General features: G+C 45.6%; 1 protein-coding gene across 7 annotated transcripts in view; it reads left to right on the top strand.

The window, feature by feature from the left end:
* Positions 1-205: 205 nt before the first annotated feature.
* Positions 206-24204, top strand: part of EBF2 (EBF transcription factor 2) — a 215706-nt gene continuing 191707 nt past the window's right edge. For 6 of the 7 annotated variants that reach the window (XM_068974729.1, XM_068974724.1, XM_068974725.1 and 3 more), the window contains exons 1-6: positions 206-336; positions 2740-2896; positions 3959-4022; positions 4294-4349; positions 4849-4922; positions 11575-11643. In XM_068974729.1, coding sequence (XP_068830830.1) covers positions 206-336; positions 2740-2896; positions 3959-4022; positions 4294-4349; positions 4849-4922; positions 11575-11643 — 551 coding nt within the window. The remainder of the gene's footprint in view (positions 337-2739; positions 2897-3958; positions 4023-4293; positions 4350-4848; positions 4923-11574; positions 11644-24204) is intronic. The other variant, XM_068974727.1, reaches the window with a different exon arrangement.

Raw genomic sequence — 24204 nt, 5'->3', positions numbered from 1 at the left:
AGCTACATCAGCCCGCACCTCACGCGTGGAAGCAAAGGACAGGTTATCTTTTATTATTTTCCCCCAAGAGAGACTCAAACTTGAGCACTTGATCCCGTTTCTTGGATTGCTTCTGGAGGAGACGGCTTGGTAGCAACGTTGGGAAAAGCGAGGACAGGGTTGTAACTCATTTTTTTTTAAAGCGACAGTAGATAAGACTTTTTAAATGTTTGGGATCCAAGATACTTTAGGAAGAGGACCAGCTCTAAAAGAGAAATCGCTGGGCGCCGAGATGGATTCGGTCAGGTCCTGGGTCCGAAACGTCGGCGTGGTGGACGCCAATGTCGCGGCGCAGAGGTAACGGGACGGCCGCAGAGTGATTCTGCTCGCGATCTCTCGCCTGTTCCCTCTCGCTCTCACTGTCTGTCTCCGTGTGTCATCCCCCTCGCTGGTCTCTCTCTTGCTCGTTCTCTCTCCTCCGCATCTGTCGCCCTGGCCCCGCGCGCTAGGGCTCACCCTCCGGCCAGTAGGTCGCTGCTGTTAGGGGAATACTTACCCCTCCGCCAACACTGGAGTTTCTGAACTGCCTGGGTTCCCCACTCCTTCTCCGCAGACTACTCTTTGGGAGGAAAAATAACAAAGTAGTATCTGATGCTTCTCAGCTTGGTCCCCAGTCCTGGCAGGCGGGCCGGGCCAGGAAAGGAGAGTGAGGACCCAGACCGGCGGCAGCCGGAGGAGAGCCGGCTTCCCGGCTATTCTCGGGTTTCGTCTCGCTCCTTGAGAGCGCCTCTCCTCCCGCATCTTGTCGGGCGATTCCTGGAGGCCCGGAGCCCACGGCCAGATGGCGGCGGCGGCGGCTGGAGGAGCCGGAGAAGCCGGAGCGCGCCTGCCGGGGAAGGCAGATCCGCCGGGCGCCCAGGGAGGGGCCAGGCTGGAGGGTCCGGGCGCAGAGATAAAACAGTGGACCAGACGCACAGAGGCGGGGGTGAGGGGGAGAGAAGAGACTAAGCAGAAAAGACGGGGAGTAACAGTAGAAGGAACCACAGAGGGAATGAAAGGAGGGAAGGAGACGTGAGGCAAGCGCAGGGGTGACAAGCCTCTAGTTATACGAGTCCCCGAAGCTGACTTTGTTTTGAGCATCCTTGTGCCGGGGGTAGTAAATGCCTTGTCTAGGCTGCCACTCCGTGAAAACATTCTGGTTCCCTTCCCGCATCACCACTGTGGAGCTGAGATGTGTGGTCTCCACGACCTTGTCTGCGAGAAACAGCTCCTTAACGCCCAAGAGTCCACGAACTTCTTCCCATGACTGCAGCCTCTCTATCGGCTCTCCTGGCCAGCGCCCTCTAAGTCCCGACACCGCGCGGAGAAATGACTCCAGTCCGGGCCAGGACTCCAGGTGTCCCGGTTAGAGCGAAGCGGGCCGCCACCCTTGGAGGAGGAGAGGAAGCCAAAGTCGCTTCGCTCGGGAGACCCGGACAGGCGGCAGCTCCCTCCCTCTGCCTCAGCCCGGGGGCGCCAGTGTCCTGGAGCAGATGGCTCGCTGCGGCGGCGGCGGCTTTCCTGGCCGTCTGGGGGACTCGCTGGGCTGCGGGCCGAGGGAAAACAGGCAGGACCGCAGAGCCGGTGCCTCGGGGCAGTCCCTTAGTCGACCTCTCAAAAGACACCTCCTCTACTTTCCTCCTTTCCCCGATCCAGTAATTGTTAAAGTTGAAGCAGGCAGTCCGATGGGGGATTCTAGTCAAAATCTTACACTCTTCAAAAGAGTGAAAGTACTCGCGCGCCCCGGGGAAAGACGCCAGGCGACCCCAGCGCCCCGAGCAGCTACGTCCATCTGCTTGCTCTCCTGGGCGCCGGGTCTCCCGTTAAATGTGATCTGGAGGCCAGTTTGTCTCCGGCCGCGACAGGTCGGCGGGGAGGTATGTGCACGGACTCAATAGGCTCCAGGGCATCTCCCGGTTCCGCCAACGCGGCTTTCGCGGTCAGCGGGTTTGGCCGGCGACACCCGGAGATGCGGCTTGAGCCGGGAGACTGTCGGCTCCAGGCGAGGACGCGCTCTCACTCAATACATTTCGGGTTGTCCCAAGTTCAGCAGTTCCAGGGGCGAGGTTCTCAGGATCACGTCGTCCGTGGTGGGCCCCGATCCCTAGTACTGGTCAAGGGGGCTTGCGCCCTGCCCCTAGCCCGCGCGCAACTTTTCGGATGAGCGAGGGAAGCAGGAGGTGAGGCCTCCCGGCAAGACTTGAACTTAGCCTCTAGGCTTCCCGTCCGGCTCCCTCAGGGTTCTCGCCCACCGCCTTTCTGAGCAGTTTGGGAGGCGTTGTGGGCAATAGTGCCAGGACGGGTAACTCCAATGAAGATGAAGGAAAAGGGTCACTTCTTTCAAAGTGATGAGGCGCTTAGCTCCTATGCTCCGGGCCCAGCTCCGAATCCTGACCCAGTCGGGGGAACTACTTGAGGAACAAGATGGGGGCGGCTCGAGGGGACAAGAATAGGGCCCTTGGGGGTGGGGAGGACCCTCCGGGCTTTGGTCTGCAGTCGGGGTTCCTTGGTCTCTACTAAAGGCTGGAGACTGAGCTCTCGGGAGTGGGACGCCCGCAGGCTGGAACAGCTGTGACTCCTTTAAGAAGTCCCTGCTTCTTAATCATAATAGAAGAAAAGGACCCTTAACTCTCTGCTATGTTGCCTGGGCCCGTTGGGTAACTTCGTGTCTTTCTCTCTTTCCTCGTGCCCTGTGTCCCCACCGTGCCTCTTCATGCCCAGCGGCGTAGCCCTGTCCCGGGCCCACTTTGAGAAACAGCCTCCCTCCAACTTGAGGAAATCCAACTTCTTTCACTTCGTCCTGGCGCTCTACGACAGGCAGGGGCAGCCGGTGGAGATCGAGCGCACCGCCTTCGTAGACTTTGTGGAGAACGACAAAGTAAGCGCAGGTCCCCTCTTCCCCTCGCGGGTCTCATAACTACCTACTTGCAAAGCACTAAAGATCCCATCTGTCACTCCGGAGACTTTTCCGCTTCCATCAGGAGGGATGATAAATCGAGGCTTCTCACTCCCAGCCTCCTAAATCAGTTGGATTTCCCCGCACCTTCTCCCGCCTGCACCTCCCGCAGGGGCGCTGGTGGCTGCTCACCCGACTCCTGGATCGTTAGCAGAGCGTGGTCACAGACTGACCGCGGAGCAGATATCCTTCTGACAAGAGCATACATAATTTAAACATATAGTCAAGGCTGCCGCTGCCCTTCTCCGGGTTACTTATTATTATTATTTTGCACCTGCGATCGCATCAGGGTGGGTAAGATAGGTACAAGGTGGAAACGCACAAAAACCAGTCTTGGCTTGCCGGACTACCCGTCCCAACCCTAGCCTTCTCTTCCACTCTGGTTCCCACAGCAGTGCCAGCCCCCAACCCAGGCCTGGGTGTGGGGGCTGAATTCGAGCTCAGATGAATAGGATGTGGGAGGAAGGGAACATCTCTTGCCTTCTCTGGGCCTCAGTCCTCAGCTTCCTCAGCTGTACAATTCAAGTTTGAGAGCAGGTTCCTCCTAGGGTTCTTCTTGAACTTGGGCTTGGGTCCCTGAGTTCATTGGCCCAAGCCTCCAGTCCTGATGGGACATGGCCAAATGCTGCTCTCCCAAGTGACAGGTCCCTTCCTTTCTGCAGCATCTGATGGGTTGGGTGGGGTCTGTTTAAACGCAGCGTGGACATAGTGTCTGGTGGTCCCCAGTCTGGCGGTCGCCTTTGTGAGGACATTTTTAAGAGGAAGGGACAGACTGTTGGAGACGGTCAAGCGCCTGGGAGCCTTGGAAAGTTTTGGAGCGTGGCCAGTGTCCAATGTTGCTGCCCTTTGACCTGGGCCTGGGCAGGGGTCTGTTCAGAGCTGCTGAGTGACCAAGAGAAAGGCTGTGGGAGTTGGGCTAGGGAAGTCCCTTTGCTCTTTTTATCATTTTGAGGGGATGGAAAGCAAGGGTCTCTGTCTTTTCAGGAACAAGGCAATGAGAAGACCAACAACGGCACCCACTACAAGTTACAGCTGCTCTACAGCAACGGTGAGCGCCTTGCGCCCCCCAAGGCGCCCGCGCCGGCCTCTTCTAAGGAAGGCAGTTGACCTTGTCCTGGTCTTTGGCAGGCATCCTGCAGGCCCAGGGAGAGCAGGGCTGCGGGAAGCTGTCTCTGAGCCAGGGGCAAGGGCGGGTGGTCTCTGACCCCAGGACGGCTCAGCTTGCACTCCGCCCTGGTCCCCCGGCATCGGGACAGTTTTGGGGTGCCCGGGAGGGGCTCCTCAGCGCTCACCTCATGCCCGCCCCATCTCCCTGGCAGGTGTCCGCACCGAGCAGGACCTGTACGTCAGGCTCATTGACTCAGTCACCAAGCAGGTGAGCCTGGCAGTTCACTCCCCTCCTCCCCCCTCCTCGGCTTGAGGGTCCTCCATTCTCCTCCCTCCCCACCCTCCTTGTCTGTCTTTGAGATTTCCTGGGTCACTCTTCACAGCCCCTCCCCATCAACTGACATTTTGTCTTCTCTGGAAAAAGATTTTTTTCCCTCTCTCTCCCTAATTGTCCAGTTTCTTTCTGGTTGGGGAGGCTCTGGGGATGGGAGTAGGCAAACAGAGGGATGAAGAGGGGAAGGACTTATTGGGAGATTCAGCACCCCCCACCCCCACCATACACAAACATTCCCTTCTGCAACAATTATGTCCTCACTAGGGCAAACTTTTGTCTTGGTATTTTGTTGGAGTTAACCAGGCACAACTCAGGTTCAGGGCGACCAGCGGGGACTCCTGAGGAAGTTGTGGTTAGAGAGAAGAAACCCGATTCTGTTCTCGATCTAACGTCCCCTTTCCTTTGTCCCTCCCTGCCGGCGCCTCCTTCTCAGCCCATAGCTTACGAGGGACAAAATAAGAATCCGGAAATGTGCCGAGTTCTCCTGACACACGAAGTGATGTGCAGGTAAGAGCCGTGTTTTCCCGCGGGCTTGGCTGGAACGCGGGGCAGGTGAGCAGCTCGGGGCGCGCTGACGTGCCTGCGTCCCCGGCGATGACCTTGGGGAGTGGTGGCGCGCTTGGGCGGGCGGCCTCGCCGGGACTTGCTCATAGGGCCGGTTGGCTGGATTTCCTCCTTAAAAGTAAGATTCTAAGAACAAATTGATCAGGACTCGAAAAGGCAGCGCAGAACCACCCAGGATTCCACCCCATGAGTGGCACGAGTTGGCTCCGTGGAAGACCTGCCGTCCAGCGGTCCGCAGAACGCGGGGAGGGGCTGGGCAGGCGCGGGTCGAGTTTGGGATGGGGACTTTCCCTGAGCCGGTCCTCACGGCTCGGTTCCCGCCGGTCCCGCGCATTCTAGGGGTCGATGTCCAGGAGGGGCCACTTGTAGAGTTACCGAGTCAAGGTTTTGGAACGACTCAGTCTGGACAGGCCAGAGGATCGAGCGGTCCATTTTGGGGGTGCTACTCCCTTGTTCCCCAGATGAGGCACCTGCCTGTGATGCAGGAGCGTTTTCTTCTTGCGGGGACGTTTCTTTTCCTAGATTTCCTGAGCCAGGGGAGTTTCTTAGTTCAGGATAACTACCGGGCAATGGATGGGAGGAACTGGGAGAGAACCTCACCGGGTAGATCCGGGGTCTGGAACAACAGCTGGATTTTGACGGCCGAGTTGTAAAAGGTGCAATCTACCCGAATTCCTACACCATTTCCCATTTTCTTTTCTGAGATCAATTCATTCCATTTTGGGTCCTTTCTTCTCCTGGACCAGAAGAAAAAAAAAATTTTCTTAATAGGAGAAATTCATCTGTACATTTATCCATTCTTTCAACAAATGTATATTGAGTGTCTAATATGTGCTAGTTATGGGGGATCCCACAGCAAAGGAGAAAGGATATAGAAAGGAAACTCTGGGAAGAAGTGATTATTTTACTATAAAAATTTCAGTGTTTATATCCATACATGATTTTCTTCTTCCAAAATCTCTGATTGCAGAGAAAGCCTCAATTCTTTCATACTCTGCTACTGCTTCAGTGAATGTCTTCCAACATCAGCCTTGCTAGCTTTGGGTAATTGCAAGCCATCTGATTTAGTTTGAATTGTTTTATGGGCAGCTCCTGGCAGCCCTGTCTCCCTTCTCACCCAGTCAGGAAGAAACCATTACAATCAGACGTGTTTGTTTTGGTTTTGACCAAGTATTAGAAAAACAAACTTAGCCAACTGCAGAGTTCAGCTCTGTCAGTGGCCTCAGCTGAGGGGATTGAGGGTTCCCTGCCTGAGTAGCTGAGTGAGGTGTGGGTAAGCAGATCGGTACCGTTATCCCAGGGTTCCTTGATAGGTACATTCAGAAAGAAAATACAGTTCCAAGGTGAACTTGCATGTGATACCTAGGTTAAATAGTCAGAACATTTTGATTTGGTTGGCTAATTGAAGGGTGGGTTTTTTTCTGTTAAATTCTTTTTTCTACTTTCAAACATCTTTGTGGGGAGAGATTATCTTCTTACAAAAAAAAAAAAAAAGAAAACAAAACCCACGTCTGGCCCATTGTCTGATGAATTATACCTATCACTTTAAATAATACTTGCATACCCCATCCAGCTGTAGTTCAGACTGACATTTTTATTTTTAAGCCCAATCAAATCCACCTCATTTTATGCTGTTTAAGTCGTAGCATCAATTTTTAAAGTCTCTAGTTTAGTCTGCATTAGTAACACAATATAAAAATTTAATGTACTGTAACTTCTCTTCATTTGAGACCTGGGAAGATGCTCTGCTATTTTCTTCCCAAACTAGAATTTAAAACAAATATTAATTATGGGTAAATAAATGATCCATGGAATGGATATTGTGTCTGTATTTGTGTGTGTGTGTGCGCGCGCGAGTGCTTGGAGATTAGCTGGAATGATAGATTTGGATCTATCTGAAAGGGAGGATCCCATTCAATCTGTCAGTCAGAGCTGGTTGACTCTGCAATCAGGAAAAAAAGTTCCCTCTCCCACGTTTTGAGTCAGTTATCAGAGTCAGTGATTAAGGAATGAGTCAGATGAGCCCCATTTCTCAATGGGTACTGCACATACAGAGTTTCATTTGCATGGTATTTGTGGCATACCTGCAAATTTTCCTGAATGCTTTTGTTCTGTCACCTTTGGTTAACAACAAAAACAAAAACTCATAAACCAATGTTTTGCTTTTGGGGGGGGGCAACAAAATAAATCTCTTTTAGGTATAACTTTTCTCTCCCTTCCCCAGTTGTCTCCACTCCTCTCTTCCCTGCTTCAGTTCATTTTGCCAATTATTAGCAAGGAGAAATCTAGTTGTTATGTTGCTGCCAGCCACCCCTGTGCCCTCAATGCTCAGAGGGTTAAAAGATATTATAATTTGAACAGAAGTCGTCTCAAGGCCTACAGCTGGCTAATAACAGAGTTGTATTGAGCCGGAGCAAACCCCACAGCTGTGACTTTTCGCCACAAGGCGCAGGCTAGACGGGACCCTAATCAGATGGGCCAGCCGGGCAGTGAGGCCAGTGTCTTTATCGGCCAGATGGTGTGAATTTAGACACTTTTGTTATGCAATCGCAGGGAGGAGTTGGGGAGAAGAAAACAAAACAAAAGCTACCATGCTGGGCGCTTATTTGAGTTTGAAATTAGAGACAGATTTTTGAAAGTTGAGGGTTGAATTTTAAAAACGATTTTGGAGGGGAAAGGGCACACTGGCTAGGAGTTTGGCTGCCTGGACACTCTATGCCCGAGACTGGCGCTTTTTTCCCTTTGCTTATCCCCCATCTTGATCCCTTTCTGAAAAATGCAGGTAAGATTCAGCCTTGGGATAAAATTTTTCCTATTCCCCACCTCTTATCCTCAACTGGTTTGATTTTTTTTTTTTCTCTTTTCCTCTCCAAAGATCCCACAAGGAGATAGGAAAGGTAGACGAGGCCTGTGAGCAAACTGAGAGTATTTCAGGTAAAAGGTTCTCCAAATAAGGACTAGAGTAAAATAAGCCAAACCATGCCGAGTGAGGAGCAGAGGAAGAGCTTTCATTTTCATTCATTAGGGGAAAAAAAGTACTTTAGAGCTTCCCCGTGGAATTTAGAGACACAGCCTTAACCTAGTGCAAGTTCAGTTTCCTCTTTGTTTCCCATCTTTTCTTATTTTTCAGTCTTGTTCAGTTTTTTAAAAAATACTTTTGGACTGGCTTGTTAGAAAATATCCCTAAGAAACCTTTTAATGACAGTAACTGAACCTGAAGTTGGTCACACAGACTAGAAGGGAGATTTGAGCTGGTTATCTGAGTAATTCAGGGACCTGGTCCTTCATGTCAATGCCCCATGTCTCTGATCTCAGAGTGATTGTTTGGGGAATGTGAGTTCATGGAAGTCTTATATTCTCTACTTCCCTTTGCTTATGTTACTGTTGCTGGTTTGAGGACTGAATGTCATTTAAGAAACCAAATAAAGAATAACCAGGACATCTTGATGAGCCCATTTCTTAAAAAAAAAAAGAATTAGCTTTGGCTAACCCAGAGAAATTTGATGAAGGTCTCAGATGGGGTGAATACAGTCCACTCCTATAATTTTTTTACCTTCACTATTATAGTCCAACAGCTGAGTGCTTGTTGCATCTTTTCTGAGTGTTAACATTAGAGATTATACTTAAATATGTTACTGCTGGAAAATGGAAGATTGGACCCTAAAGTTTCTCTGCATTTTTCTTGGAATATCATTTCCTTCCCTGAGTGGATTCCCCACATTGTATTTCGCTGGCACCAGGCTTACATTTTTATCTATTTTTCTTTTCCTCCAGAGAAAGTCCCCACGGAGAGCAGCTGAATTCAGCTGAGCAATTTTGCAAACTTACTTGGCTTCCTCAGAATCACTCCTTCTCAAACTAAAATAGATTGGCACATTCTGAATGTGTTCTCTTGTAATTAGATTGTATTTAGACTCACACACAGATTCAGGTTGGGTTGACTTGCTGGTGATGTCACAGAGGGGTCTTGTTAGAAGGTTTTCAGATATCTAGCATGGATAGGATTTTTGAAATTGTCTTGCTAAGAAAAAAGGGTTTGTCTGGGCCACAAAGGTATTATTCTGATGATGTAAGCAATAGAAATAATAGAGGTGAGAGACAGGAATTGGGAGGGAGGTGGGGAACAATGATGGGATGGGTAAGGAGTTGGGAAAAGAGACAATGGTTTTGGGAGGTGGGAGAGCAGCTGGCCAGCATTTTTATTGGTGTTAATCTTGGGATGGGCTTCCCTTGTGGCTCAGCTAGTAAAGAATCCGCCTGTAATGCAGGAGACCTGGGTTCGATCTCTGGGTTTGGAAGATCCCCTGGAGAAGGGAAAGGCTACTGGGTTGGAATTTTCAAAGTTAATACTTAATATAATTTCAAAGGCAAAATATTATTTCAGAAAGTTTCAGCGGCAAACACTAGCATCTAAGAAAGTTGAAACGAGCTTTCTTTTACTTCCTAATAATTTGATTTAATTTCTCCAAGCCTTTTCATGCCCATTGGGTGAAAGTTTTCTTAAGCATATCTCACGTATTTTTAACTTCTGGAGAATGGTAGAATTGTTCACTGAAGAATCCACACATCCCTACATATGACATATGAACTTGAAATTTCTTTTTAAAAGTATCTGTTTGTTTATTGATAGTTCTGTAGAGGATCAGAGAGTGCACTGTGGAGAAGCAGAAAGCAAATCTAAGACTGGGCTGGTGTTGGGCCTTTGGGTCTTTGCTACCACATGGCTTCATCCTTTTCTTTAATCTGTTGTCACTTTTGAATTGAAGGAATTTCATAGCCTCGTGGACTTCTTAAACCTAGAAGAGACTCTAGATAATCTAGTCCAACACTTTAATTTCATGTATCAGGAAGGCCAAGCCCAGAAGGGTTAAAGAAATTTGACTACATTCGTGCAGCTGACTAATGACAAAGTTGGGTTAGATGTCAGAGCTCCAGTTCCCACTTAACCATTCTTCTGTTGTGCTGCATCATCTTAAACCATAGAGAGGTTATCACAAGAAGGGCAACACTTACACAAATTTGGTTATTGCTGGTGTTTGTGAGATGTATTCTCCAAGTGGTATGGATGATAGTGCTGCTTTTATAAGCCATGTCAAGACTATGTCCTTTACCAACTACTGTGATGATGGACCATGTGCTTGGATGAGCTGAGAGAGGTATTTAGAAGTCTGTGGTCCTCTGGAGTCTGTCATACAGAGTGAAGTCAGAAAGAGAAGAACAAATATCGTAGATTAATGGGTACGTGGAATCCAGGAAAATGGTTCAGATGAGCCTATTTCTAAGGCATGAATAGAGACACAGACGCAGAGAATGGGCATGTGGATGCGGGGGTAAGGGGAGGGTGGGATGGACTCGGAAAGTAGCATTGACGTATGCGCACTCCACGCGCAAAATTGATAGCTGGTGGGAAGCTGCCGTGCAGCGCCGGGAGCTCAGCTAGGCACTGTGTGAGGACCTAGAGGGGTGCAATGGGGAGGTGGGATGGCAGGGAGGGCAAGAGGGAGGGGATATATCTATACCTATGACTGATTCACGTTGTTGTACAGCAGAAACTAACACAAGATTATAAAGTTACTATATTCCAATACAAATGATTTAAGAAAAGATTAAAAAAAGTGAAGTCTGTGGTCCTGACAAGGAGCAGACAGGCAGTATGGGGATGTGATTTTCCTGTGCTTCTGGCCACCCAGCATCCCTTGCTCTTTTCATATTTGTTTAGGTCTTCCATGCCTTTAGGAGGGGAGTGTTTTGTTCTCTTTAGGTCCTACTGAGTCCTTCCCATCTCCATCTGTTGTATTTGCTTAGGGTCCCTTCTTTCTCTCTTCATCTCAGATGATCCCATAAGCATTTCTCCAGTGGTACCCAGTACTTTGCCAGATGGTAGAAAGGAAGTCTCAGGAGGCAGAATTTTCAGGATGGGACCTACCACATGCTAAGTCCCATTCCTGTTCCAGACCTGGTGAAAATGATGAGAGATATCTTTTTACAGTTCCCTGCTTAATTTTTTCCCCCACTTGACAATGCACACCATAGTTCTGGTAATCTTCCTTCACCTTTAGAAAATGATGGAAGTGAATGAAAAAATGGATGAATGAATTATTATAAAGTAGAGTGAGTTCTGTGAAGAAAGTTGTTATGTAACTAAGGTTTATAATAATTCAGGCAGCTACTTGGGGTCTTTTTTTTTAAAAATACCTCTTCCTTTCCCTTATTCCTTCAAGTATTTATTAAGACACAAAGATCTAAAAACGTATATATAATAATAAAATCATTCAACATGGAGCTGGAGGTGACCTTCTAGATCTTAAAGTCCAGGTATCCATCATTCAGGTTACAAATAAAGCTCTGGGGAAAGTTGTGATTTGCTGAGAATTACCAGTTTATAAGTCATAGATGGAGAATTTGGATGAACAGTCTTGGGCTTCATGTTTAGTGTTTTTGAACATAGCCATACATTCATGCTCAAGCAGCTGATAGTTAAGCAGCTACCAAAAATGTACTCATTTTTGTGAATGTTCCTAACGTTGTATGCTCACCGTACTTTCTGGATTTTAACATGTTTCATTTACTCTTTTCATTCCTTCCCAACCTACAGTCGGTGTTGCGAAAAGAAAAGTTGTGGCAACCGAAACGAGACTCCTTCAGACCCTGTCATCATCGACAGGTAGGGGTAAAAAGTGATTTTTTTTGTTTTAAAAGCATTTCTGGTTTTTCTCTTTTAGAATCTCAGCTCTGAGTACCGATCACTGGGCTTTGCCATATGGTTGGTTACATGTTACCTTCAAGGCATGGAACTGGTCTGACACGTGTTCTCTTGTTTTGGTTGGCGTTTCTTAGAAGAAGCCAGAACCTTCCTTTTTGAACAGATGTCTCTATCTTTTCCAGGTGCTCTGACTTCAGCCTAATGGGAAAGGGTGGTGAAGAATGCATCTCTCCCACCTGGCAGAAATAGGGTCTCATTCAGTTTCCTAGAAGAGGCAGTGCACCCGAAGTTACTCGGTCACTTCCTCATCGCTCTCTGTGATTGCTGCTGGGCTTGAAGACTGTCAAATTAGATTACGGTCTGGGGATGATGACAAGCTTTCCGTTGCACAGGGGGAGGTTCCTTTCTACCACAGAGGGTTGCATTCCAGGTCCTATGTTATGTTCACAGTGGAAAAGATTCTTTGGGACAAGATGCTAATTCATTGAAATGTGATTTCAGCCTCCTCGGCTGTATGTTTTTGTGATTGGAACCAGAACTTACAAACCAGTGAAGAAATACCAAATTAACTTCCAGCAATCATGTAATTTTTAAGAAATCCCATATTCCCACCCCTAATTTTTTCTCTTTCGTTAAAAAACGGAAGAATTCCCTCTTGCTTCTTTCTTTGGGTTTTTGTGTTTCTAGACAGGTCCTGAAATGGATTGGAGCGGCCGCAGTCTCTAAAGTTGTTATTCCAATATTCCAACAAATTCTCAGTTGGGAGAATGGAACCTCTGGCATTCTTCCCAGAAAGCCAGCTTGCTTTCTTTGTGGAAAGTATAGCATAGCCCTAGGAATGAGGAGGCTGGAATTCTGATCCTATCCTAGCTTCTGACCTTGGACACAGCACTCAACATCTCTGCTCAGTGGTGTCACAGAGGGTATAGGGTTGGAGGGTATGGCTTGCTGTTGGACGTTGCAGAAGGTTGCTAAAATATACATGGCAGTTTTGCAATATTCCCTGAGATGCCTGGAGGAAGATGACAGTCAAGTAGGAAATGTTTGCTGGATGCATAGAGCGTGTTCACCATCTTAGGAGGTTTAAGTGAGACCCATTTGAGGGAGTTCTTTGGAATTCCTTTAGTTTTTCTGAAAGCAAATAGCTTAAAATTGATGAGTTGTAGGAACTCTGTGGGACCAGCTGTCTTCCTCGTTTGATCGGTGAAAAGGCTGAACTCAGGAATGGGGATGTGACTTGCCCACAGTTACACATCTGGTTGGAGTGAAGCTGGTGCTGGGACACAACTGTCCTCACTTCTGGCCTGTGATGCTCTTATTGCCACAACCCTTTCCTCCCAGCACTCTCTGTCCCAGTTTATATGATCACACGTAATATAATTTCCCAGGCTTCCCTGGTGGCTTGATGGTAAAGAACCCACCTGCTAATGCAGAAGGCACAGGTTTGATCCCTGGGTGGGGAAGATTCTCTGGAGAAGGAAATGGAAACCTATGCAACCTGCTTCAGTATTCTTGGAATCTTCATTAGTATCTTGTCTAATTGCTCTTGACTGTCTTCTGGGCTTCCCTTTGCCTTCTTCCCTTCATTTGTGGAAGGGAGAAGGTATGAAGGCAGAAATCCCATGGAGAGAGGAGCCTGGGGGGCTACAGTCCATAGAGTTGAATAAGAGTCAGACACGACTTAGTGACGAAATAACAACACAACATTTCCCAGCTTCCTAGTATACCCTGGGGTGCTCTGGAGGATATGAAGCCTATGAGAGCGGTGTAGACACGGATCCGGTCCTTTCCAGCATGTCCACTGAGTTCATTTATCTTTGTCTAGTCCTTTTCTTAAAACTAACTTTAGCTCCTCTTTCAGGAGGCATTCTAACCTCATGGTTGTGATATTTTTTCTTGTAATAAACACCCCATAAACCAGCTCTAGAAATGTTTGCAAACCCATAAATGCCTACCTGCACCTTACATCTCATAAGCACACATTCTAAAGACTCTGCATTTAGTAGCAGTCCTTTCTCTAAGAAACTCTGTATAGCCCGAATGCAGGGAGAAAGAAATACGCTATGTTTTCTTCCCATGTAATACACACATTAATGTACATAGGTTTTTGACATCTATGGAGAGAAAAAATTTTCAGGTTATGTACCTTCATTGTTTGTGCTAGAATGCTTTAAATTCTTCTGAGAAGGTGGAAATTATATTTTAGCTGTGTCTTAAGGAGCTTTATGTGACGGTGGCATTTATTCTTATTAGCTGGTGCACGATTAAACAGCCTGACAGTGTCTCTGCATCGCTTGTGATATGTGTTACATCTGAAATGTTGTGCCTCTGCATGTGGAAACATACATACCAAAGGGTGCTATAAACTGGCCAGGGATCAGGTTTTTTCTAAAGAACTCATCTTGTTATAAACAGATGGGTTTATTTGGCTTCCTCATCAGAGGGCTTTTGTTTGAAGATACTGCTTGCTCCTCTATCGGAATCTTGTCTTTTTGTTCCTGACTGTCTTTGGGGCTTCCCTCTGCCTCCTTCCTTTCATTTGTGGAAGGGGAAGAGGACTGAAGGCAGGCTTCCCTTTGCCGGAGGTGGGATGGGTGGCTTGTGTTATTAAGCAGTACCTCTGGTCCCTGGGTTCAACACCTGCCACCTTAGAGATGTTTAGATAACCTAGGAACTAAGGGGTTGAGATGACCCAACAGGTGCTAAGTAGTCTATTTTGGATTTTCTCTGAGTAAATATAGAACTCTCTTCTTTGCCCTTTTTCCTATACACCGACTAATTATCTCCTCCTCCTTCTCACTCCATCTAACCAGATGCAGTTAATTTACACTATCTTTGAATTTCTCACGCAACAGCCATGTTCCACTCTGACTCCAGGGAAGCTGGTTTATTCCCTTGAAATTGTGCAAGTTGGTGGGGGGGGAGGGGACCCTTCAAGACTGGTTCCCAAACTTTTCACTGCCAGGGACCTCTTTTATTTTTTCCTTTGCAGACTCATGTTCTGCAAGATTTTGCCTGTCAAGCTGCAATGAGCAAGTCATAATCCAGCTGTAATTTAATTTTTATTACTTGAAGATGTACAACAGAATGGGAAGGAAAAATCTCATCCCAGAAATGCCCTTGGTCTCGGGACTTTCCTGGCAGTTCAGTGGTTAAGACTCTGTGCTTTCACTGCAGGGGTTAGGGGTTTGATCCATGGCCAGAGACTAAGATCCTGCAAGCCTAGTGATACAGCCAAAAATAAAGAAATAATTTTTTTTAATGTCCTTAATCTCATCAATGAGGAAGGTGATGGCACCCCACTCCAGTAGTCTCGCCTGGAAAATCCCATGGACAGAGGAGCCAGGTAAGCCATGGGATTGAGAAGAGTTGGACAGGACTGAGCGACTTCACTTTCACTTTTCACTTTCATACATTGGAGAAGGAAATGGCAACCCACTCCATTGTTCTTGCCTGGAGAATCCCAGGGATGGGGGAGCCTGGTGGGCTGCCATCTATGGGGTCACACAGAGTCGGACACGACTGAAGCGACTTAGCAGCAGCAGCAGCAATCTCATCAATAGCTGATCAGAGTTTCTGATTAGGGTGAGAACTGCTAGTATCACCATGCTAACTTGATAGACTGCCAGCTCAAACATGAATCAACCTGACTTTTCACTTAGCCCCACACGACCACGTCCTGGGCATACACCCCATTTCTAATAGGCTATTTGAAATACGACAGATAGCTTCCTCAACCTCATGGCCCTTTAACTGAAAATCGTTGGATTTTTACAGTGGGGCATCCCCATCAGAGACTGTGCTCTCCATTTCCTAAGACCTAACCCCATGCTGGGAATTTTGTTTCCCTGCCTATGTGACTGCCATCCTTTATCTCTCGAGAAACATAAATTTAATTCTTATTTTCAGTTGCCTTTGAAGCATGCTTTTTTGAATTCTTGGGCAGCCACACCCCTTTTCAAAAAGCCAGGCCAACACACAGCCCAGTAGGACTTGCTGCTAAATCACGGGTCCCCAGCAGAGCCTTCCTTCTGTGTAGAAACACGTGCACAGCGTGGCAGTAGTGTTTATTCATTTTGCAAATAAAAATCTAAAGTTCCTATTGGAAAAAAAAAAAATCCTCAACAGAACAAAACAAAACAAAGTCAACAATGAAAACATATTCCCTACTGAGGTCTTCAGGGTACACCTTGTCCATAAAGATCTCTGTGTGGTAAATAAAAATACAAAGACTCAAATTGATTTACATTTTGGGGTTTCAGATGGTGGAGGTTGTTTAGTTGCTAAATCATGTTTGACTCTTGTGACCCCATGGACTGTAGCCCACCAGGCTCCTCTGTCCATGGAATTCTCCAGGCAAGAATACTGGAGTGGGTAGCCATTCCCTTTTCCAGAGGATCTTCCCGACCCATGGATCAAACCCTGATCTCCTGTGTTGTAGGCGGATTCTTTACTGTCTGAGCCATGGGGAAGCCCTTGGTGGTCCATGGAAAGAGGATTTTAGGGACATTCTCCCTGACTTGGGAGAAGGATAAAGAGTGTTTATCGTTCTTGTTCTTGTAGCCTCATGAAAAGTCAGATGAGAGGAGAGGACAAGGGTTCTTTTTGGGTATTTGTAGGCTGCCTCTGCCCATGATATTTTCTGTTAAAAGGGCAGCTCCAACTATTTCTCACATGATAAATATCCCAATGTTTTGTCTTTGGATCTTGGTCTTCTGTATTTATGAACTCTGCTTCTGCTTCCAGAAGGACCATTGTAAATTTTGATGGTTTTTGTTTATTTTATTTTTCAAGAAGCCAAGCAAACATCAGAATAACCTTCATTCAAAAGGTTTATGCAAAAGGATCTGGTATTTATTTGCTCATGAGTGGTTTTTCTGATATTATCTTCCTTTAAAATTTTTGAAAAAATTATGGTAAAATATATATAACATAAAATTGACTATCTTAACTATTTAAAAATGTATAGTTTAGAGATATTAAGTGCATTCACCTTGCTGTGTAATCATCACCACCATACATTTACAGAATTCTTTTCGTCTTCCCAGATGGAAACTCTGTACTGATTAAATCCTGATTCTGCCTCTCCCCTCTCCCAGTTCCTGGCAACTGCCATGCTGCTTTCTACCTCTATGAATTTGACTCCCATAGGTACTTCATATAATATTTTATTTATCCTTTTCTGACTGGCTTATTTTGCAGAATCATATCCTTAGGCTTCCTTCATGTTGTGACTTATGTCAAAATTTCTTTCTTTTTAAAGACTGAGTAATATTCCATTGTATGGTGATACTACATTTTATTATCTGTCAGTGGGCACATGGCTTGCTTCAACCTTTTGGCTCTTGTGAATAATATTGCCATGAACATGGTTGTACAAATATCTCTGTGAGTCTCTGTTTTTAATTCTTTTGGAAACATATCCAAAAGTTCAGCTGGTACATCATGTGGTAGTTTAAAGAACTGTCATGCCATGTCCATAGTGGTTACACCATTTTACATTCCCAGACGCAATCCACAAAGGTTTCCATTTCTGCCACATCCCCACATCACTTGTTATTTGCTTGTTTAGTTTTGTTTTGTGTTTTGATAGTTGCCATCCTAATGGCTATGGATTTTTTTTCTCTTTTCTTTCTAAGTGATCCTTTCTCCTGCCACCATCTTGGTAGGCATCTTCATCTGCGGCTCTCCCTATGGTCCAGGCTTCTCGTTTGCCTTTTCCCTGCCAACTGGCACATGCTCTTCTTGCTTCTCTATGCCTCATCAACTACCTCATTCACTGGAGAAGTGTCTGGATCCTCTTTCCTCTGGGCTGTATTTGTTATTCCTCTATCCATGTATCACTGAACTCTGCAAAGTATTGTTGGTGGAAAGGGAGCTCTCAGAGAATACCTTTTGGAAGTAAAGCCCTTATTGACCCTCCATGCATGCTAGAGGGTGTTGCCTTAATTCTGAACACTGGAGTTTTTCTTTCAGTTAATTTATCAAATGAAACTCCATACTCATCTATTCTTGATTTATGATGTAGATTCTACTTTTAACCTCACTGTCACTTTCAGCATAGAAACAGTACTTAAAAAAAAATTATTAAAAAGTTAATAGTTGCTTTACAATGTTGTATTCGTTTCTATTGTTAGTTTTTACTTCCTGACAGGCTCCTCCGTCCATGGGATTCTACAGGCAAGAATACTGGAGTGGGTTGCCATTTCCTTCTCCAGGGGATCTTCCCGACCCAGGGATTGAACCCACGTCTCCTGCATTAGCAGGCAGATTATTTACTGCTGAGCCACCAGAGAAGCCCAGATCACTGGCCTCTGAAGTATCATTTAACTTTGAGACTGTACAAGTCACATTCAATGGTGTGACAGGTTTGATGGAATATCGGTCCTCAGAGAGACAGCGTGGTTTAGCAGGAATGGTCTAGGACTAGGATCAGAACACCTGCTCTGACCCCAGATCATTTAGTAACTTAGCTGTCTAGTGTCACAGAGGTCATGAGCTGCCTCCCTAAGCCTCAGTTTCCCTATCTGTAAAATGAAGTGCTGTGGATTAATGGATGACTTTTACATTACCTTCCAGCTCTAAACTCTCTGCTTCTAGCCAAGGCCCAGATTTGGGTGTCAGACATGCTAATTCATCCTCCTTGCTCATCAGTAATTTACAGGAGCCCTTCGCATGTGCCATCTCTGCACAGACTCCTCATCGCCAGGGTAGCGGAGCCCAGTGCTGTGAAGAGTCTACGAAATCATGGCCCTCAGCTCTTTTTTTAAACAGTGAAAATTCTATTCCCTCCGAGAGGTTTAGATTTTCTCACTAAAAAACACAGATTATTTAACCAAAGTGAAACATCATTCTTTTATATTCTTCTTCCATTGTTTTCTAGTAAAACCTTTGCTTGTTTCTTGGCCTTTTTGGGGAGATGCAGGTAGGAGAAGGACTCCTTTACTTTCTGGTGTAGAAAAATGTCCCTTTGGGTTGAAACACTTCACTAGATGACAACCTGAGCCAAGTGGTAAACAAGAAACAGAGTTTCCTTTGAGAAAGTCATTCTCCTCCTGATTAAAGAGCTGAAAAATTATGATATTCATTTCTGTAGTTGGGTTAGTGTTTTTTTTTTATTAAAAAATTTATTTTAAATTTACCTCCCCAAACTCTCCTCTCATCGAGGCTGCCACATAACACTAAGCAGAGTTTCCTGTGCTGTACAATAGGACCAGGTTGGTTATCCACTTTAAATATAGCAGTGTGTATATGTCCATCCCAAACTCCCTATCCCTTCCCCCTGTCCTTCCCCACTAATAACCATGAGCTCATTCTTGAAGTCCATGAGTCTGTTTCTGCTTTGTAAGTAAATTCATTTGTATAATTTCTTTTTATATTCCACATATGAAAAATGTCATACAGTGTTTCTCTTTCTCTGTCTGACTTACCTCACTCAGTATGACAATCTCCAAGTTCATCCATGTTGCTGCAAATGGCATTCTTTTTAATGGCTGAGTACTGTTCCACTGTTTATCTGTGCCACACCCTTTTTTATTCATTCCTCTGGGTTTTTAAGAATTATACTAACTCCACTTGACTGACCAGTCCTCCTAGACTTTAGCATTTGACACAAACCAGGCTAGGCGTCTATACACGGATTCACTCTCTTGTTCATTCATTTACTGATTTTTTTCCCTGTAGTTCAGTTATTAAGCAAATATTTGTGAATCCCTGGCTCTAAGACACCATCAGGGAATATGAAAGGCATGATTCTACTCTCATGGAGCTGACAGTTTAAATAATCATGCAGAGAGAAATATATTTATGAACTGTAAAACTGCTCTAAACACTAGGTGAGTGGGTACAAGAGAGGTTTCAGTTTTCCAGTCCCATCATTTATTTCTCCAAAAATCAACGTGGAATCAAGATATTTGTTCTATCACACAGGCTTGAATATGTCCCACTGTCTCCCTTTGCACACATCTGTCCTGCCTGGAACCCCCACCCCCAACTTTCTGCCAAAATAAATCTGATCCCCTTTTTAAGACCTCGTTCAAATTCTACATTTCCAAAGACATCAATTCTTGTAGTCAAAGTCTTTTTCCTTGATACGTGTCGCATAACCTTGCTCTTGTTAGGATGTATGATATTGTTCTCTCTTTCCCGTGTGGGCTTGCCTTACATTTCCAACTATATTGTAATTCTTGGATGTCAGACACCATATGTCTCTTAAGCCTTGACTCTCATATCATTAGCTCTGTGATAGTGCTAATAGTATTACCTCTCCCGTTGAGTTGTTTGTTGTGTTAAATCGTGAATGTGTGTATGGTGCCCATATAGCGCATGATGGAAGAGAATCTTTTAAAAAAAGTCAAAACAATTATTAGTCTTGGTCTTTCAGTGTCTAACCAGTGGTTCGGATACTACAGACATTCAGTAAATATTCGTTGGCAGATTAATCTCTGACTGCCGGACATCAGAGAGTTGAATGACTGAGTCTTTTGCCAGCTTCTGTAGGGCCTTTCTTGTAAGCACTTGTATTTGACAATCACTTAGCAATCTCCCCCTTCAATGACCGAGTGGTACAAAACAATGCCAAGAACAGATCACTCAGGTTGTAAGGCAGAATGAATCATTCAGTAAATATTTATCGAGGGCCTGTCATGCCATGGACTTTGCAGGGTGCTCTTAGGGAATACTAAGATTGAATAGACACACAGCTTTACTGTCAGGAGCTCACAGTTCAGAATGAAAAATAAAAGATGTGCAGAAATAAGCATGATGCGATGTGAGATGTGAAAAATGCCACGAAAGAGGGAGAGATAAAACTCTAGAAGATCCGAAGTGGGAAAATGCATTTCATCTAGGCAGTGGTAGAGGGGTTGAGAGCTGTAACTTGGACATATGCAGTTGAGGTCAAAAGGCATTCCAGGAGAAGGAAAATACATAGGAAAAGGCATGTGGAAAGGAAAGAATTTCTTAAACCTGCTTATAGTTTTAGAGATGCATAGATATGAGTAGAAGGGGATAGGAGGGGCAATTGGAAAGATTATTTGGTCCAGATCGCCGAAGGCCTTACATGCCTTTACACAAGTACGTTGACATTGTTGTATTGGCGGCGGGAGGATAGCAGAGGATTCCGACTGGGGCAGTGTCATGGTCAGGTGGGCATTTTGGAGAACTCAGAGGATTCACTGAGAGTGCAAGGAGAGTGAATATAGAAGAAACCGTGAGAAAGTTGCTAACAGTAGTTCACAAATGCGTTTCTTCTTGTGGCTCTTTGGGAATTTATATGTTTACCTGCCAACGCCTGGGCATTGTTTCCATCACCCTCACTCAGGGATGGAGGTCCTGGGACTCCAAGTTCAATGCTCTAGGCCTGGGATGAGGAACTAGCCGAGTTGGAAGAGCATGGATGTTTTCAGTCCCAGGGATAAAGATGTGTTTGCCTTTTTGCTCCCCAAAAGATTTCCATCAGGAATTGGGAAGATGGGCACAAGCTTCAAATTTTGTGAAATAAAACATCCCAGTTTCTGCTTTGTTTCTTTTGACTTCTGCTGGGCATGTATTCTTTCTTCCACCCGCAGCAGCAGTTGGGAGTCAGTTTTTCCCTACCAGATACCAGGCACGGAGGCAGAAGGCCCATTTTTCTCACCTCTCTACAACCCGCTTCCCCTCCCCCAGTACACCCACCACTGCAAAGCTTTTGCTGATGTTGCCACTTGTCCCCATGAGTACACGTCCTTTGTTCATTGGGAAGCTCAGATCCTTTGCAAAGAACTGCTGTTGTACCATCTGGCAATCTGTGAATTTTTTAGTAGTCTGGATGCTTGTAAGAAAACAGAATTTTGGAAGGCCAGACTTGAACCATTTATAAGTAACGCAGAGGCCCAGCTGGGTGTATGGGGTTATTTAGAACAGATAGTGATATATTTCAGCTTCCAGCTTCTTCAGAAAATCATGTGATGTGATTAAATAGCAGATTTGGCAGGGAGGAGGTGAGTCCAGGGATGGAAAAATAGTACTCTGAAATTGTGCTATGTTGGAAATAAGAAATAGACGTTTGTTTGTAAGAAAGGTATCTTTTCCCAAAGTTGTCTGGCTGGCTTTGAGGAGAACAAAAGACCCAGAACTTAGGAAAGATGGAGAGAACTACACGTTCACTCAGAGAGAACTTTCTAGAACTTCTAGTTATTTGCTTTCTCTTCGAGCAAACAGGTCTGGGTAAGTTTTTCTGGGTCTCTTTTTTGACCCAGCCAAGGGGTTACCAGACCCAGTGTCTGGAAAATAGGACACATATCCCAAGGAGATGAAAAGGTTATTGTCCACAGATGATTTTAAGATTTAAATCTTGTATGTGCATGCTAGTCTGACCATTTGCAACCCCATGGGCCTGCCAGACTTCTCTGTCTGTGGGATTTCCCAGGTAAGAATACTGGAGTGGGTTGCCATTTCCTTCTCCAGGGATTTTCCTAACCCAGGGATCAAACCCAAGTCTCCTGCATTGCAGGAGGTTGTTTACCGTGTAAGCCACCAGGGAAGCCCTTTCAGATTTAGGGTTCTATTTACTAGGGCTTGACTAGATTCTTTGTTGATTGAAATCTTGTAAGACTTTTTCTTTGTGGCTCTGTTCTGTGCAGTAACCTAGAGTTGCTCTGGAGGAGCCATTTGATCTAAAAGGAAAGTGGTTGAGTGACAAGATGCCCAAAACACATTAGGCAGCCTAGACTCAAGTCTATAGGGAGTCAGCCTCTTATCAGTCTGGACCAGGTAATTAAAGGAGTGATTGTTCTCCAGAAAGTTTCTCCTCTAAATTTAACTTGTCCTAGCCCCTCAAGACCACCAAGGAACCAGAGCTAGTAAGAAACATGGCAGCTGCTTCCATCCAAGAGGAGCTTTCGAGAAGGAAGTAAGGGAGAAATTCCTACTGTCACTGAAATCATGGCAGGAATGGAAGAATTTGGAGGGATGGAACCATTGGATTCAGGCCAGGACTGTGGGGTTAACACCTCCTTTTTTTTTCCCCCCTATGCTGTATAGCATGTGAGCAGCTTCCCTGGTGGCTTAGATGGTAAAGAATCTGCCTGCGATGTGGGAGACTCAGATTCGATCCCTGGGTTGGGAAGATCCCCTGGAGAAGGGCATGGCTACCCACTCCAGTATTCTTGCCTGGAAAATCCTGTGGACAGAAGAGCCTGGCAGGCTACAGTCCATGGGGTGGCAAAGAGTCAGACAGGACTGAGCGACTCTCACTGTTACTGTTCACTACATGGGATCTTAGTTCCCTGACCAGGGATCGAAACTTCTCCCCCTGTGTAGAAAGCACAGACTCTTAACCACTGGACCACCAGGGAAGTCCCAACACCTCCATTTTTTAAGGCCCATGAGATGCTGGGACATTTCAAAAAGAGAACTCACAAAATGACAGGACGCTTAGGGTCACTGTTCCACTGAATGCTGTTATGCACACATAACTGCAATAAAGCCCTTGAGATGGGTCTCTATGGAGACCAAGGATGAGCCTTTTTCTTTTTTTTTGGCTTTGGGTCCAATTTGTACAGGTTATTTTCATGATTGATTTAAAGGTATGCACATGACTCATTATAGCTACATTAGGAAGATCTCCTGGAGAAGGGAATGGCTACCCACTTCAGTATTCTTGCCTGGAGAATCCCGTGAACAGAGGAGCCTGGTGGGCTATAGTCTGTGGGGTCACAAAGAGTCAGACAGAACTGAGCAACTAACACTTTCACTGGCTGTCATCTCACGTTTTGGATGAGAAAACCCAATTGAAGAGCAACTGTTCCAGGGGCCGTGTAACAAGCAGGTCAGAGACTCAGCTGGGCTTAGAGACAAGATCTCTAGCTCCCAAGACAAAGCAGGGATGGTCTGTGAAAGCTGAGGGAGGGAAAAGAAGAAACTGTGGTGTTCAGGTTGATAAATTTCTGCTGTATTGCAAAACTTCTCACCTGCCCGAGCTTTGAAGGACTCATCACCTTCTGAACCAAAGGCCAGATTGATGGCATTAAAAATATATATACATATAAACTGCACAAAACATATATTTTTTTAACTTTCATTTTTGTTTATTTAAAAAAATATATTTTGGGGGCCATGCTGAGAGACACATGGGAATCTTAGTTCCCTGACCAGGGATCGAACTCAAGCTCCCTGCATTGGAAGCACATAGTCTCAACCTCTGGGACCACCAGGGAAGCCCAGACTGCTGGCATTTTACTTGACTATAGTTAGTTTGTCTGTGGCCAGTTTCTTCTGTGCAAAAAGGCTTTTTCTTATTGCAGAAGAGGTAAGGTTGTATGTAGGACATAGATTTATGACCTGTGGATGGAATGCTTGAAGTGACTGTTATTCCTGCCATATGACAACTGTGCTATAATCTCAGATTTGGGTTTTCTACTCCTCTGCCATTCAGGCATTCACCCATTCACTCATTTCTCCCTCCTATTGTAGCTGGAGTTGCCAGATTTAGCACATAAAACTGTAAGATGCCCAGTTAAATTTAAATATCAGATAAACACG

The sequence above is a fragment of the Capricornis sumatraensis genome, chromosome 6 (genome assembly GCF_032405125.1).
Source record: "Capricornis sumatraensis isolate serow.1 chromosome 6, serow.2, whole genome shotgun sequence".
In the NCBI taxonomy this organism is placed as follows: domain Eukaryota; kingdom Metazoa; phylum Chordata; class Mammalia; order Artiodactyla; family Bovidae; genus Capricornis; species Capricornis sumatraensis.
This window is presented reverse-complemented; position numbering and strand designations above follow the sequence as displayed.